Raw genomic sequence first — 17,138 nt, forward strand, 5'->3', positions numbered from 1 at the left:
CTTTTGCTGGTGGGTCAGACGACTGTGTTCTTCATGACGTAATCTTGGTAAAGATACCAGGTAACATCGTTTTTTTTTGTACCAAGATGCTTCAATGCATGTAAAACATCATTCTAATCAATTTACCGCTTTCCTTTAAATATAGTTTAATGGTTGGGTCATGAGAAGAAGAAATTCTTTTCTTTTATGATTGGTGAAACAACATTTGATACTATAATTTGAAATTTAAGTCAATTAGTAATCATACCGTCCTGGTATTACCCACCCATACCAGCATTTGGTCGTTGTTTCTTCAATCGCTCCTTCCACCTTTCTTTCGTAATATTTCCACGCTGTGAACGTGAATATCGGCATGTGAAGTACACGAATATTTGCAACACTCTTCAGTGTAAACTTTTAGCTTTAACGTAACGACATGCCATATTAATAATTTACTATACTAGTGTACTTTATCGGTAATAATAATTAGTAACGTTATGTAGTTGTATAGTAGAGTAGCTTCTATAATCAAACGCGCGTAAGTGTGAAATAGAAGGTTTTGTACTTTTTGTTATGGTGCAATTGGAGGAGAAGAACAATAATCAGACCATCAAGATGTCCCCGTTGTCCACTAGTCAGAACGTTCTAATTAGACTGTCTATAGTCTTAGGAATGGCAGCGGCGGTTTTGACTGTAATTTATTTTACACCGATGCCCCGTAAGTTTTTTAATACCATTTTAACAGAAAATAATATTGGATTTTCGTTAATATTAGGTTCGCTTTATTTAATCTAAAATTATTTAAAGAAGGCTTAGTTTCCATAAACCATAAACCATAAACTTTGAGTTCTGAAGAACGTTAAGAAGAGAATTTGGCTAAACCTCCAGAATTTGGTAATGTAATTTTTAGTAATCAAAAAACTTGGATATCTAGACTAAATGGTCGGTTACGATAAAATTAACGAGTCAAAATAATTAGGTACATAAAATACTGCCTTAAGGGACACTTTCGGAAGAAAGATTGAAGATATTATACGCTTTCACCTTACCCTTTAATGCTAAAGGTTACCTTAAATGTTACTGCACTAAATAATTAACAATTCCATATATTTTGCTGAGATACAAAAACTGTGTTAAGATTGTTTATTTTAAAAAGTAATATAACTATTTTTTTATGTTTATGTGGGTTCATAATTTTTCAAACCAACTTACCACCAAGTGAAAATAGGACAATGTATACTCTTTCTAATGATTCTAAGTACCAATAAAATTTTAATAACATGCTAAAATCGTTGCAAACATTAGCACTGATAGTTTCCATTTAGCAAGTGAATATAAGACAGAATAACCAATATACGTATAATAAAGTCAATTCTTGCTTGTCGTCTTGCTCTTTGAAAATATTGAATACTCTCTATACTTGAATACTGTTTATAAAATAGATAGTAAACTTCTACTTTTATCTACGATAGACTTTTAGTTATCTAGGATAGATAGAATATTTGTTCTCTTGCATGCAGGAAGCTCAATGCTTTCAATTGAAATCACTAATTAGAGTCAAATAAATTAGAAGATTAAATAATTAAACATGCAAACATACACCGCTTAAATATATTCTGTACATCAACTGTTTGTGTTTGTATATTTTATGCTAATAAGAGAGACTGGAGTGTTATTTTCAAACAAATTAGCATTAATGAATTTGCAATAAAAAATATCTGGTACAAAATGTCCGTGAAGTCTAAAATTTTGGTAATAAAATAGAAAATTTCCATCCATCTCCTGTACTTGATTTTCCGGTTTTAAGTAAAGTGCAAAATAATATATAAAAGCGAGAGAAAAGTTTTATAGTGGTGGGTAAAAACAGGTTTACACCACAGCTTTTACGACTGCTCTTGTTTTAAACTTGACCTTTCTTAGATAAAAGTTTTATCCCAAAAATAAGTATCCACATTGCAGTATATTGTTACTTTTAGTAAGTAGTGACTAGACAATTAAACTGCAACACAATAACCTTTGCTCCCAGTACAATTAACAACAAGTATGCATTTCTAAAATTGCAGTACCATTACGACTAATTTAGCACTTTTAACACAATATCGCCAATTATGGTTTCCTGAGAGAAAGTTAAGAGAAACGACACTTGTCTTCCAACGGTTCTTCATTTGCATCAGATGTGGGCATATCATTGAAGCTGATGAACTTAATCGAAAGGACAAATTCATTGCTTTGTTTATTTTCACCCAGTATAGGAGGCTAAAGATCAGGTCTAAGAATTAATAGGCAATTTCTCTATCATGAATATAATGAATGAATAGTTAACCAATATTTTTAACCTCATTGTTAGTACTTACGTTTAAACAACAATGTTATAATGGTAATAACGAAGGTGTGATTTTATAATCAGGAAAATATTTGAGTAGCCAAACCTCCATTACGTAAACCCACACGGTACTGATGGAGAAATTCAATGTTTGCCTTTTTGAACAACCAAATTCATTAACACCATCTTAAATTGATGGTTTTTGGGGTAATATTACTTTTGACATGATTAGCTTGCTTGAAAAGTATTTTTAATTTCAGGTCAGTATTTTAAATCCTGTGATAGGCCATGCCATGAACTAGACTGGCCAATGATTTGTAGAGTGAAACTAAAGATTGAAATGTATCACACCGACAATCAGTAAGTTACTTTACATAATACGTTTTATTTAATAAAATTCTAATAGTTTATACAAAATTTCAGCATTTGCCAAGGTTGTCGAAATAATTCGTCCCATCCCCTTTCTACCTGTAACAACATATTCTGCCAGATGACTGAAGAAAGCAACCCTCGAGCTATAGTTACTGCAAACCGGCAAATTCCCGGCCCTCCTATTCAAGTTTGCCAAAACGATATTCTGATTGTTGATGTTATAAACAGGATACCTGGGAAAAGTGTCACATTGCATTGGAGAGGGCAGCCGAATAATGAAGCCCCATTTATGGATGGCGTACCAATGGTAAAAAGATTTTATATAGTATTTTAGATCTCTCTGTTTTAATGTCCTGTGCAAAAATGTGTATATTGTAAATTTCCTGTTTTATTGGAAAAACTTGGTTTAGCGGTATAGATCCCAGCCACTAGAAATAAACAGGCAAATAAGGTTTAGTTACGTTTTGCATACACGATGTCCTGCAAGTATGCTTACAAACCTGCTGATAATAATTAACTGAATATGAACTAAGTAGAGTTTTTTTTTAGGTTACTCAGTGTCCTATTCCAAGTTACACCACATTCCAATACAAATTTAGAGCCTCAAAAGCAGGAACTCACTTTTACCACGCATACATGGACGCTGACAGATCAAACGGTCTCTTCGGTGCCCTTATTGTCAGAAAATCGGAACGCATTGATCCTAATCGCAAACTTTACGACATCGACTCCAAACAGCATGTGATCCTCATTTCCGAATGGTCCGGTAAGCGATTAAAGCACTACTGTAGCACAGCCGCAAAGTTGCTAATCGAACATTTCCAGGTGACTTCAATCACCCAACTCCAAGAGATAAAGATTTATCGAAAGCGCTACTTTTAAATGGTAAAGCTCCCAGCGAAAAGGGATCTACCTTAACAATGTTTAATGTTCAACCCGGCAAGAGACATAGGTTTAGGACAGCTTATACTAGCGGTTTATCTGGATGTCCCGTCAACTTGAGTGTAGACAATCATTTATTAAAAGTAATCGAGTTGGATGGAAATCCCACAAATCCGTATGAAGTCAGCTCTATCAACTTATCTAAAGGGGAAAGGGTGGATTTTATCTTAAAGACCAACCAGGAATATGGAGCGTATTACCTGAAAGTCCGGTAATGTATTATTACCAAGAAAAACTCAAAAAATCATGTGTAACAATGTAGGTCTACTTGCAAAGATCACGATTTGCATGGTTTAGCTGTGATAAACTATGTAAATCCATCAACATCCAAACCAATCGAGAAGAAGAGACGCCAAGTTGGAAGTGATCAGGATAAAAAGGATAACAAATTGAAAAGACATTTTGATACATCTCTTTGCTTAGCCGAATCGGGTAAAGTTTGTTTGGGAGACGTTAAATCTTTAAGTAAAATGCCCGAGGAACTGCGAAAAGAGGATGTCGATAAGAAAATCTTTTTGGAGATTGATTATAAGTATGCAGAAAAAGAGTCAGATTACGGTAGGTTAAGCATTTTTGTCTGGTTTTTTTAAGTGAGCCAATGATAAATTTTAGGTTATGCAGATCTTCGTAAGAAAATATACAGAGTGAACAATTTGACTTTTGTTTATCCGTCTTCACCTTTACTGACCCAACCGATGGACATATCTTCTTCATTCATATGTAATGATCAGAGTATTCCAGAAAAATGTTTGGACAAGGAGATTTGTGAGTGTGTTCACTTGGAGACAGTTGGTTTAGGACAGTCGGTTGAAGTTATTTTAATTGATCAAGGTTAGTTCATTTATTTAGTTAGAGAATAAAATATCTATCGTCTTTTAGTGTTGTTAATAGTAAAATGCACTTTCTATTTACAATAAAAAGCTTCAAACATCCTGAATAAGGAAATTAAAATATGCAGAATGACACCTACATTTAATAGAGTCAAGTGATTTCTATTTCACTCTGTTTTCATTATTTAAATTTAATTATCACTTCGTATTTTCCTTGTAGGGACCCTTCTGTGCAAACAGTTGATTCAGCTAGGTTGGTTTTTATTAGCTTTATGGTTACTGTTTAAATAATATAATTCATAACTTGTCATCTTATCTTTTTTGGCCACTGTCTGCAGCGACACAATTATAACGAATATTTTATTAGGAGGAAACGAGGAGCACATACTACACTTTCACGGAAATCACTTTTATATTGTCGGTTATCGGCAATTCGATCGCCCTTTAACCAGAAAAGAAGTTCTGGAATTGGACGCTAACGACGATTTAGTAAAACGAAATTTACGGAACGCGCCTCTAAAAGATACTGTGAGAGTTCCTAAATTTGGAGTAGTAATTTTAAGATTTTTAGCTAATAATCCGGGTGAGTTTTTTACACATTCTGTTCTCTTGGGTTGTAATTTGTATTATTAACTAGGAATTTGGATGTTAAGAGACGAAAATTCGCACGGGTGGAGTAAAGGACTGGACATGGTAATTGAAGTGGGTGAACGACACGAAATGGTTTCCACACCTTCAAACTTTCCAACTTGTGGTAATTACATAGGACCGGACTTTTTCCTATTGTAACATTTTATGAACTCACGTGTCGATCATTTTATGAACTCACGTATCAATTTAACAATATAAAATATGAATGGATTAACTATTTATTTTTATGAAACTACATTTTTAAAAGCATTTTCTTGTTTGAAGCATTGTGAACTTCGTAATGTGACGGGACGCTCTGTGCAAGTCCATATCAATAATCTAATAGATTTCAAAGTTGCTACGCTATCGGGTTTACTTAGAGTTGGCCATTGGACCGTGTAAGAGACATAAATTGATAAATTATCCCCTTGGGAAAATACACATATATGACAAAGTTTTCCGTTTAGTACCTACGTAGATTTAAGCTCATAAATAATAATGTATGTGATATAAATGTTTTATTGTTTGTAAAAATGTTATAAATTTTGTGTATATACTTGATTGTTTTGTATATGAAGTTGTTCTGAAGATAAAAATATACTTTTTTATGTTAAAATATGGTTTAATTACTCTGTATTTCAGTGTCACATGTTTGGTGTCATTCCTGCTTATTTATAATTTTTTTAATTTATGATGGTCGAGATGTAAATCTTTATGTTGTACTGTTTTACCAGTTGCTATGGCAGATGCCAAATGTTCTTACAGAAGAATCTGAGTCTACATATCAACTTATTTGGCTGACATTCTTGGTCCAGATCATTATAAAATCAAGAAGCAATTTCAGTTGGTGGAAGAATTGAATTAATTAAGTTTTAGCACTTTTCTCACTGATTGAAAAGCAGATCGTTTTTGCTATAATATTCTTGACACTTACCCAAATCAAAAAATGACCATTAAGACCTAATAATACATTCTAAGCCAATGTTATTGTAAACGTTTGAAATCAAATCACTTTATTTTTGATAAAGTTTCTTCTTCTGTTCTGATTAATCAGTTGACTAATTGCTTGAAGATGATTGCACTGCTCCAGCATACATATTACCATATTGACAATTGCTATATTTTGCTGATGTTTTTTGATCAAATTAATTTAATGGTTTTGTGAAAAATAAAAATTTAGATGTTGGTGAAATATTTGTATTGGAGAGAAGATTTAGCATGTATGATGCTTGTATTTCCTTTACTATCTTATCATTATTGTGTTTCGTGCTAAAAATGTGTTGGTAATTGAATTTTGTAATTAGTATCGACGTTACATACGTAAGTACCTCATTAGGTGTAAATTAAACGTTTTTGTTACTAAAACGAACCTGTGACCGACTTTTACTACTTTTGCTATTCATCTTTTTATACAACATATTAGAAAAACCAAAGTAAATTATTCGGTATGCCACTCTAATACAAAAAACTGTTTAGATTGGCATTGCAAGAGACATTGCCAACTTTTTATTCAAACTCAAAGTAAGTAACCTTCTCAAAAATGAAAATTACAAGAACTGCAGAGAATTCCACAAAAAAACACTTGCATACAGTGTGTCTTGCATTAGAATTCGAGAAGTTATTTCACATAAAAGAACAGGTTGTAGGTTTTATTGTACTAAGGACCATTTTAGGCAGGTAGTAACCGATTTACTAAAAGTCAGAATCTTTTAGCTAGGTAGAATCATTGCCTTTCAGACGAGTGTTACCTGTGAACCGTGAGTGCAATCCATTTTACTACCTTCTAAGAATAATGCTTTAATTATTCTTTGTGGTGCAATACAAATTATTATCGCAAAATGCATAATTTTTGCTTGTGAAACCACAGTTTTTCGGGGAACAATAACTAACTAAGGTAAATTGGATTTTAATGCACAATTTAGTACTATTGCTTTTTAGTGGCGTTATGCAAGATATCGGGTCATATTTTTGTGGAATAAAAACTCGAACAGTTTAATGATATTATGCATGTTAAGCTTGTAATTACTAAAAAAAAATATGTTACGGATAAAAGTTTCTACTATCAGAAAAGCTTCATAGTAATTGTTAAGCTTTAAAAGGTTTTGGCTTAATGCTTTTTTTCAGGTTTGTATAGCCTTAAAAATAACACTTTTTTCTCTAAAACTTTTCACGTATTTTTTACTTTTAGATTATTCTGTTAAATATGCTAAAAAAACTTTACTTGTTGGAAAAACCACTAACAGTCGAAACAACAAGGTTACAAGCCGCATACATTTTTATTTAAATGGATATTTGAGACAACATTTTGTTTGTACTAAAAATTATAAACGGTGGAAAGCCAGACAACTAAGTTAAAAATGTGTTGGTCAGTTTTCGTTTTCGGTATCTAAAAATAGGGGATAGGATTAAATTTAGTTTCACAACGTGAAATCGAAATTTTAGGTTAGTGCTATCCTGCATTCCAGCCAACTTTTTAAAAGTTAGTAGAAACAACTCTTAGAGCAACATTTAGCAATGCGACTATGCAATCATTTGATTTTAACTTCGAGGTTTTACGAGTAATTGTAATTTTACAATGGGTTAGCTTCTTGAAATAAAATGATAACATGATGTTTATTCTAACAGTATTAAAATACGTATTTGAACAGGAAATCTAATTACGTGCTATTTGAAGTATGTACTACATAAAAAAATAAACTTATAAGAATAACGATAAAGCAATGCAAATTAAGTGCACATTGACACAATCTCAGTTTTTTGAAACCTAACTACTCTAATACGGATTTTTTGGTAAAAATAATCAAATGACTCTTAGTAAAAAAATTATTTTTTTTAAAACAATTGTGTAATTGGTAAAGTTAACAAAACAATGCCTTAAATTAGTTTAGTGTTACTGCTTTTTTAACCAATTGCACCATAATGCTCAAGAAGGAATTCCTCATATATTATACTGAAAATTCCAGTTTTAAAAGTTTTCAATCTAGTGCATATTAAAATTGCAACAATCAAACAAAAAATGATTAGGAACTTTCAATCAACTAGTGCATAACGTAGACATTATGTGATTTGAAAGTGAGCGGATTCAAAGGTCAGGTTTGACCAAAACTTCAATTTGGATTGCAGCAAAACTGCCAATAACCGAATATTTCCTACTTTGATTGACGTGTTGCAAAAAGTTAAACTGTTTCAGTCCAATTAGTAAACAGATGGCGCGTAAATTACTTCAAAGCGAATTGTTACTTGCGGAATCAGTTTCGCTCTGATCTTATTCCAATACGATCATCCTCTAGGTTTGAAGTTGACGACCATTTTTTAGTAGTTTTTTTTTTTGAGTTATTTATGACTGAACACAATTCCAAGGTAAGAGATTTTTTTATTTGATTTTTGACGTCTTTTTTAATTTATTATCTAAAGCAAATAGATAACAGTGTGGAGTTCTCATCTCATTGCACAAAGTATTTCATCAGAAAATAGCTTGAGTTACCAGTGAAGTTCTAAATGTTTAAATGTTTTTCTAAATATTTGGAAGCCTCAGATAATTTCCGTTACCTATCTAAGTCAATAGTGATTATGGCATGACGTTTTGTCTGCAAATATCCTCAAGTACACATAAATCCTCAAGTTAAACACGTAAAATGCTGAAATGAATGTTATATGTAATGAATGAATATTATCAGCGATTACAAATATGACCATCAACCATAACGTATGCATTTTCTGATAGCGTAAAACAGTGGCGTAAAATAATATAAGGAGATATAAAATGGGTACTAAAGGCGTATTTTTCGTTTGTACCTCGTAAACGTACGTTGCTCAAGCAAATTTAGCAGTAGAAACTTACAGTTTGTGCCAAAAGCTGTGAATGGAGTGGAACACACTTTATTCAGCTTATGTGTTCCTAATTATTGTTTCTTGTGTTTAGACTGTGATGAACCGTTATTTGTAGATCATTTCCAAAGAGGAGGTCAGTGATTTCTTAATTATAAGCAGCTGTTTCACTTAACGAATCTAAATTGTTTAACCATTTTGTTATATGTAGAATGAAAAACCAGCATGTAACAGTACGTTAATTAATATTTTTGTATTTTAACCTCTCCATGTTTGTAGGTAAATGATTTTTTGCTTAGTGTCTTCGAACTTAGCGGTAAATGTTTCTTAAAATAAATCCAGACATAAATACGTGACGTGTTTAAGCATCAGGTTACATACTATGCATTTAGCTGTCCCAAGTCAGGGCTAAAATCCGTATTAAGCATGACATTGAATGATGCAATTCTGATTAAACCTTACCATTGCACCAGTTTCATAAATCATGTTTGAACTAGTAAATTTCTAAGTAGTGCCACATTAATGTCAAGGTATTGGTGAAAATCTTGTCCTTCTTTAACTGTTTACAGTTATATCAATTATTAAAGAAACCAATTGTTCATAACTCCTTTGCTCGCAAAATTAATAAAAATGACAATAATAAAGGTCAAATTAGTTTTTGTTGGTGGGCTTAACAATTAGTGCTGATTGATGTGCTTTGTTGCAATCAAGTCTTGTTTATTGCAAATCAATTAAGATTTAACTGGTTTTACCTGGTATGGTGTACCACATTTTGAAAGAAACGCTTTCTATTCTATTGTTTGTAAATATGTAACGATGAATTCTTTGACACTTATCAAGGCCTGTTGTTAATTCACCTGAATAACAATATTGCTATTTGATGTCATACAGTTTTAGTTTGTAATAACAATAATATGTTTATGATAGAGTAAGTTTTCTGTGCTTTTTTGACAAGCTTATAAAAATGCGATCTTGACCTTTTGGGAAAAACGTTGTAAATTCTGATCGTGTACAATCATTTCTGGTAAACGTAGCAATTTGCTAGGAATGGGTTGATCATTATTTCCGTTAGGAAGGAAATAAAGAAATTTTCGTGACTTGATTTAAACTGATGTTGAAAGCAATGTCAATAACGCCAATACACATTTATCTATAATTTTGTTAATAAATAATAAGTTAACAATATAGTTAAAAGTGAAGTGAAACTGTCCAATTTCAGTGTAATTTCAAGTAAATTCATCACTTTGCAATTTTGATTATTTGACTATAATCATTTTAATCACTAGTGGAATTTGATTGCCTTTTAATATGTGTTTTAATTCACGGATTATCGATGAGTACCTGAAATATTTATTCCCAACATTAATAATCGCCAATTGATCTTAAATCAATTATTATAAGTATTACTTGTTAGCAAGGATAGAATGATGGTATATTGGATTTTAATCACTCTGTATATAAACACATTACATCAATATTTTTACACAGAGGCTGATGTGCCTTTAATGGATTTCATCTAGCTCTACAGGCACATTTTTGTGATTTCAGAGTTGTTACAACTCTTTACATAAACTTTAGCTGATATTTATTTATTAGAAAATGAATAATCAAAATTCTTCCACAACAAAATAATAATGCTAATACAGATTACTTCTAATAAAATCTAGTTTTTGTAAGAAATTGGGTTGGTTAAACTGGATATTAAATTACGACATTAACTCTAAAATACTTCTCCAGGATACTACTGGGACCTGCATTTAAGTAACATTACAAATTATCACTAAAGACTACATTAGATTGTATTTCAGTGTCTTGAAATACTTTAAATTAGCAGAATAATCCAAAAATTGTTTCATCGTTTTTTAATGCCTTCTGGATGGTTTTAAAGCTATTTTTAAATTATTGATATATGATTCACCCTTGCACTAGATCAGTTTTTACTGTAGCTTCGCCCTGATTTTGTAAATATGCTCTTCTTATTTGCTATTTATTGTTTAATAGCAATATTTGAGATTAATGCTATTAAATTCAAATAAATATCTAATAGTCAATATTTGAACAGCCAGATATCACAAGACCTTAAACAATTATAGATTTTTTAATTATAATGTCATTGTAAATGTTCCAAGTTCGGATCAATTTTGAGTAGGCGAAAATCAACATCTTCCTGACCGAGGGCAACCGAGTACTGTTTACACTCCCAATATAACATTATTATACTGCCAAATTTTAAAAATAAACCTTTATTAATTACTCCTCTTAGTTCCAAATCATCAGTATTGGTTATATAAGGGAGTTAATAACAATGCATTTTGGAGTATGTCTAAAGTAGTTTATGGTAAATATTTTTTGATGATTGTGCTAATTTGAGTTTTATCTAAATTAAATCTGGCTTGAAACATTCCATTAACTATTATGCAGCATTGCAATATAAACGAACAATGCAGCATATATCCTTAATACGCTTTTCCGCTTTGTATAGTTAAAGGTAAAGCTCCATAAGTATTAGATTACAGGCTATTATTTTTAATAAACCTCCGCTTCAGGGAATATCAAATAGCGGGGTTGAGTTTCACCATCAGGCCTTGGTGTGCAATTTAATTTTTTTTTTGAGTAAGACTTTTTACATTCATTTACGTACACTATAACCTTGAAGTGGAAATGCTGTTGTAATTTTCAGACAAAATGTCCAACAAATTAATTCTGGTGGACGAGCGGGATTTAGAGAAAAATGGTCAGAAGTTCACTTTAGGAGAGCAGAAACACTTGGATGAAGACAAACAGGGCGATAATCGGAAATCGGTTACATATCGGATGCCTCCAGCTGACCCCGATGACAGGGGAGGATGGGGCAACAAGTTGGATTTCTTAATGTCTTGTATAAGTTTATCAGTTGGATTAGGAAATGTATGGAGATTTCCGTATTTGTGCTATAAAAATGGAGGAGGTGAGACTTACCATTTGCTCAACAGCTATTTAAATAACTAATACTTATACTTTCAGGTGCATTTCTCGTGACTTACTCCATTGCCATGGTTGTTTGTGGTATACCTCTTTTCTTCCAAGAGGTGGCTATTGGCCAGTATTTAGGTTCAGGAGGGATGACTTTTGTGGGTCACTTATGCCCTATTCTAAAAGGAGTAGGATTTGCCACTATGACTATAGTATTCCTGCTTGACGTATACTATTGCATTATTATAGCGTGGACGCTATTTTATATAATTAGCACTTTTGCTGCTATACCGGAATTGCCATGGCAAAATTGCGGTAAGTGACTTTATTTTAGCAATATATTCGGATGTGTGCAACCACGATATTGTCGCTAAAGTAAACTTTACAATAAACTACAATTTATGACGTATATTCATTTTAGGTCTGGATAACCCTGAAACGAATATACTATTGAACTTTTTCTTGGCAAAACATCTGTTCTCCTGGTGCAAATTAAATTACGTATCAACCTCTATTTTACAAATTTGCTGTTCTACCCACTAATTTTTACATCACAGGTTGTTAATTATAACACCTAATTGCATTGAGTGAAGCTAATAGACAAATACATGGTAAATTTTCAAAGTAGATTTAAAGCAAAAATCTGTACAGTTAAATCAATTACCTCTGGTTCGTATAGACCGGAAACAATTGCCTGTATTGATACTAATGACAGAAAAACACAATTATTTTTGTTATAAAAATCAGTGAACGTTGAACTATAATTTGAGGTTATTGCTAAGTTTAATCTATGTAGATAGTGATTACCTACGTTTACCGGATAACACTTCCGGAATGTTTTCATAATGATTTGTCAGGATTGTAGTAACTTATTTTGTTTAAAGCCTAATTTGTCTTTTGAAAGAAATTTTCATTTTGCAGGCAACTGGTGGAACACCATTGACTGTTTCACAAACCAAACCAATACGTCTTTACTAACCAATTCAACCAGGAAGTTTTCTCCTGTCGAAGAATTTTTTGAGTAGGTCTTCACTTTACCGTAAATAATAATTTAATTATAATCTTCATTTCAGTCATAAAGTATTAGGAATCTCAAATAGTTTAGAAGAAATTGGTGGTCTACAATGGAACTTGTTCGTATGTTTAGGTTTCGGCTGGTTAATGGTATATTTTATCTTAAGAAAAGGGTTACACCAAAGCGGGAAGGTAATTACGTCTACATCTTCTTTTACTTTCAAATATGAATTGATCAATTTTAGATTATATGGTTTTCCGCTTTGTTTCCTTACGGAATTCTCTTGGTGATGCTAATCAGAGCCGTAACCCTTGAAGGAGCTGGTGATGGGTTACTTTACTACGTTATCCCAAGATGGGATGTCTTAACAACACCAGGACCATGGATTGATGCAGCATCCCAAATTTTCTTTGCATACAGTATTGGTTGCGGAGCTTTACCAGCATTGGGATCTTATAACAAGTTTCATCACAATTCTTACAGGTTAGTAAAGCCAGTTTCTGTGCACCAAGTTAGTTGTAAAAGTTTACCTACAGTGTTAGACAAGAGCAAAATTAAGATTTTGATTAAAGCTATTAGGCTGAAGGAAGCGGAAGTATTTCCTCAAGGAACGCTCAACAAGTAACGGGATATTATGTTTGACCCCGACTTGGTTAATAGAGTCTTTTTTGTTGTTGTAAGAATAGCAGGGTTTAATTAATTTATGTAAGTGTAAAATGCTGCATACAGTAAGATTACAGTGTCAAGTTTCTGTTTAAATTTAACTCAACCAAAGTGTAAATCATTGATCATATATTGGAAATAGGAGATAAAATATCTTTTAGGGATGCCATTATCACTTGCGTTGTCAACACCTTGACATCAGTTCTGGCCGGCATAGTAACCTTCTCCATATTGGGGTATCTGGCGCGTGAACAAAATGTGGATGTAGGAGATGTGGTTAAAAGTGGACCAGGATTAGTATTCCTAACTTATCCGGAGGTAGTTTTAAAGTTGCCAGGAGCGCCGTTTTGGGCCATCACATTTTTCTTTATGCTACTGGTATGTGTAAAGTATAAGTACGTTTCAATCAAAAGCACTCTCTCGTGTAACTGTTGGCCTCAATTAAGTTGGATGATAAATCTAATTTTGCATTAATTCTGATTACAGTTGCTGGGTGTAGACAGCGCATTTTGCCTTGTGGAATCATTCATCACGGGATTATTAGACAATTGGTCTACATTGTTGAGGCCCCATCGTCAAACATTTACAGCTTGTGTTTGTTTAATTATGTTCCTACTAGGAATTCCTATGGTAACACATGTGAGTAGTTATTAATTACTGAGACTTGCAAGGATCAATTAGTAAATTAGTACTTAGGTGATAAGTGAAATTTGTCGTGAAACATATACGTCATAATGTTTCAGAACAATTACCAACTTGAAAAATAGTGATTTATGTTAGAGTGCATTGCCTCGGGATAGTTTCAGTGAAACATTGTTTTGCTGGCTAACCACTGTAGTATTAAAGGACGTTTATCTTCCTTTTCAGGGCGGGATGTACATTTTTCAACTAATGGACTATTACTCAGCCAGCGGGATGTCTTTGCTTTGGGTTTGTTTCTTTCAGACCGTCGCAATATCTTGGACATTTGGGGTCGACAAGTTATGCGATTGCGTCGAGCAGATGATGGGAATTCGTCCTAATTGGTTTTGGAGGATTTGCTGGAAATATTGTGCTCCTATTGTTATTGCTGTAAGTTTGTATTTGATTAAACCCCAATTTGCAACCCGGGAGAAATTACATTTGTGGTTCAGCAACTGAAACTCTAAACTCTGTTTTGGAATTATTATAGATCAAAATGATGTGATAAAACTTGAACAACACAATGTGTGATACGTTTAACTACGAAAATATTTCGTGCAACTTATCAACCTTTCGTGGCACATTTATATTAATATGAGTTTTAAATGTTTGCTAAACGAGCAGCACAAAAGTGGAAAACGCAAAATTACGTCAATAAATCGCGAAAGTCCTAATGACCATAATACCGCACCTAATCCCAGTTACATTAACCTCTTTACCGTTTAGGTGATATTTGTGGAACAATGCATGGAATATACGGCGCTCCGTTACGGCGATTACAACTACCCCTTATGGGCCAACGTTGTGGGTTTGGGAATTAGTTTTTCGTCCATGCTTTGGGTGCCAGTTTACGCAGTTTACTACGTTTTCACGGAGCCCAACTCAATAATAGAGGTAAAATTATCTTTTTTGTTTTGTTACTAGATATTTCTAAGTCATTTTTTATGTTGTACAGAACTTCAAGGCTGGTATTATTCCTACAATAAAACAGAGGAAAATATCGATTTGCGATAGAACTACCGGACAGATGATTACTCAAAGTAAAGTCGGATTGATCACGCCTTCCGATTCGCTGGTACAAAACGAAAAAATGGAGGCGTAGCCCCTTTTTTATTAGTTACGGAATCCGTAATTTATTTCAGTATTTTTTAAAGCTGGGAATAAAACAAAACGTTCCTATAATTTTAGATCTAGAGAACCAAGACGCATACAATTTCCCTAATACATGTGATAATAATTCTATATTGTCATTTTTAGAAATAAGTAGCTTTGCAATATAATATCAGTAGTAGACAATTTTAAGGTTAAAAAAACTTCTAGAAATTTTAAATTTGGCTTTATTAAACTAACCTTTCAACCACCCTGTCCCTAGTTCATAATAAACAACATCATGCATAAAAAATGGACGAACTTGCACGGAAGTGCTAAACCTGGTATTATTCTGGGGTGAACCCGAAATTAAAAGTAATGAGTTTTAGAGTCGGCTCGTAAATGATTCAAACGAGATATAAATCCAGGATCATTAAGTCTGATGTTATATTCTGGACACGACGTAGTAAATCCAGCAATAAAGGTTTAAACAGTTAATGCTAGAAGTCAGCGGGAAATTAAAATGCCGGACTGGGACACTAACCTGGACGATTCGGTTTGCGGTTAATGTTTTAGAAATGTGTTGGCCAAAAGTCGTAAAACTGTAGGTCAAAACATTCAGGCGTTATATTTCAGGATGTAAAAAGTTATATACAGATGGATTTACTTACGAAAATCGGTAAAAAAAGTAATTATTGTAAATTTGTATTGACTTTTCCGTCGTCGAAAATAAACTATACATTCGTAACGAATTCATCAACGTGACTAAAGATAGTCATCTGAGTGAGAACATAACAAAGGCCTTTAATGGAAAACCGATGAACGTCCACCCCAAGGACGAATTCAAATTGCGAAAGGCATAACAGGATTTTCAGTAATGGATTTCTAAATTTCCAAACTTTCCACACTGGGAAAAATTAAGGAAAACATTCTGAACGCGACTAACGTTAATTTCATAAACGTAAGCAGCAAATTAAAGGGGAAAGCACTTAAGGCCTCGTTTCTTAGAACGCCTTTAAAGAACGTTTGCTTTCGCCTCTAATAAATAAGACGAGTGCGGATATAAATCCTAATTTAGTCTCTTTTATGTACTTGTTTTGCGTCTTTCTCCTTGGAAATTGAAAATGTGTTGGACATCATGTTGCGATGTTTATTTCTTAGACTGTTTTATAAAGAAAGCTTAAAATGAGATTAAGTGATATTTCTTTTATATGACAACTAAACGTTAAAATATGATTTTAGCTTAAGTGCACAAGAATACAAAAACCAATACTGTTAGTTCCAACTTGGTGACTTTTATTGAGTAAACTCAATACTGAATTAAACCCAATAGAGTTATATTGTTCGTTGAAGTCGCTGCAAGGTAAAGCTCGTATATTATTTATAGGGAAAGGACATTCCCCAGAGTCACAGTCACTTTAATTGAACAGTAAAAATCTAAGTCAAGCTCATGCGTTATCGTACAAAATAATTACTGCATAAGTTTAAGTTGCAAAAAATTTTCGGAAAAATAAAGTACATTTGTATACCGAAAGATTTGAAACAATTTAGTTAATCAAATTATATAGTTACTATATTCTGACCTACGACTTAGTAAATCATCCGTTAAACGGTACAATAATTGATTTCATGGCAAATCAAGATATGCAACTCCAATTAAACGTTGATTAATACAAGAGGGAGTACATAATTTGTCCGTAATACCTCCACTTAGGACTGTGATGTTTATTGATTAGTTTGATCGATGTTTATTAAGGACACTAAAAGCATTACTCTATCATCCATTTTGCAGTTTAACATTTGGGCTGGTTTTCTCAAGATGACAAACGCTTTT

The 17,138-nt window shown here is 32.8% G+C and overlaps 2 protein-coding genes across 7 annotated transcripts; both read left to right on the plus strand.

Annotated features, from left to right (window-relative positions):
• The first annotated feature begins 335 nt into the window (after window positions 1–335).
• Window positions 336–5,692, plus strand: LOC145727397 (multicopper oxidase 3-like). Of its 2 annotated transcripts, none has more exons than XM_081976926.1 (9): window positions 336–697; window positions 2,563–2,662; window positions 2,726–2,981; window positions 3,224–3,440; window positions 3,500–3,827; window positions 3,879–4,174; window positions 4,229–4,447; window positions 4,814–5,029; window positions 5,084–5,692. In XM_081976926.1, exons 1-9 carry the CDS (start codon window positions 553–555, stop codon window positions 5,233–5,235), a joined length of 1,929 nt encoding a protein of 642 aa, XP_081833052.1. In that variant the 5' UTR covers window positions 336–552; the 3' UTR covers window positions 5,236–5,692. The 2 variants fall into 2 exon arrangements, with proteins under 2 accessions (XP_081833052.1, XP_081833053.1); XM_081976927.1 differs by lacking the exon at window positions 336–697 and adding an exon at window positions 2,491–2,509.
• Window positions 5,693–6,785: 1,093 nt separating this feature from the next.
• On the plus strand, window positions 6,786–15,545 carry LOC145727883 (sodium- and chloride-dependent GABA transporter 1-like). Of its 5 annotated transcripts, XM_081977736.1 has the most exons (12): window positions 11,263–11,392; window positions 11,451–11,517; window positions 11,585–11,851; window positions 11,908–12,171; window positions 12,778–12,877; window positions 12,930–13,062; window positions 13,116–13,354; window positions 13,696–13,912; window positions 14,021–14,173; window positions 14,402–14,605; window positions 14,942–15,109; window positions 15,171–15,545. In XM_081977736.1, the coding sequence occupies exons 3-12, from the start codon at window positions 11,590–11,592 to the stop codon at window positions 15,315–15,317; spliced, it is 1,887 nt and encodes a 628-aa protein (XP_081833862.1). In that variant the 5' UTR covers window positions 11,263–11,392; window positions 11,451–11,517; window positions 11,585–11,589; the 3' UTR covers window positions 15,318–15,545. The 5 variants fall into 5 exon arrangements, with proteins under 5 accessions (XP_081833861.1, XP_081833860.1, XP_081833859.1 ...); XM_081977735.1 differs by lacking the exons at window positions 11,263–11,392; window positions 11,451–11,517 and adding an exon at window positions 6,786–6,970; XM_081977734.1 differs by lacking the exons at window positions 11,263–11,392; window positions 11,451–11,517 and adding an exon at window positions 8,283–8,436.
• Window positions 15,546–17,138: the final 1,593 nt, after the last annotated feature.

The sequence above is a fragment of the Ips typographus genome, linkage group LG4 (assembly GCF_016097725.1).
Source record: "Ips typographus isolate SLU linkage group LG4, UJ_Ityp_2.0, whole genome shotgun sequence".
Taxonomy (NCBI): domain Eukaryota; kingdom Metazoa; phylum Arthropoda; class Insecta; order Coleoptera; family Curculionidae; genus Ips; species Ips typographus.

Coding starts and splice junctions, on each gene's coding strand:
- LOC145727397 (XM_081976926.1), top strand. CDS start 553: ATGGTGCAATTGGAGGAGAAGAACAATAATCAGACCATCAAGATGTCC. Junction 2,663..2,725: donor ATGTATCACACCGACAATCA/GTAAGTTACTTT, acceptor ACAAAATTTCAG/CATTTGCCAAGGTTGTCGAA. Junction 3,441..3,499: donor CCTCATTTCCGAATGGTCCG/GTAAGCGATTAA, acceptor GAACATTTCCAG/GTGACTTCAATCACCCAACT.
- LOC145727883 (XM_081977732.1), top strand. Junction 13,355..13,695: donor TTTCATCACAATTCTTACAG/GTTAGTAAAGCC, acceptor AATATCTTTTAG/GGATGCCATTATCACTTGCG. Junction 15,110..15,170: donor AGCCCAACTCAATAATAGAG/GTAAAATTATCT, acceptor TATGTTGTACAG/AACTTCAAGGCTGGTATTAT.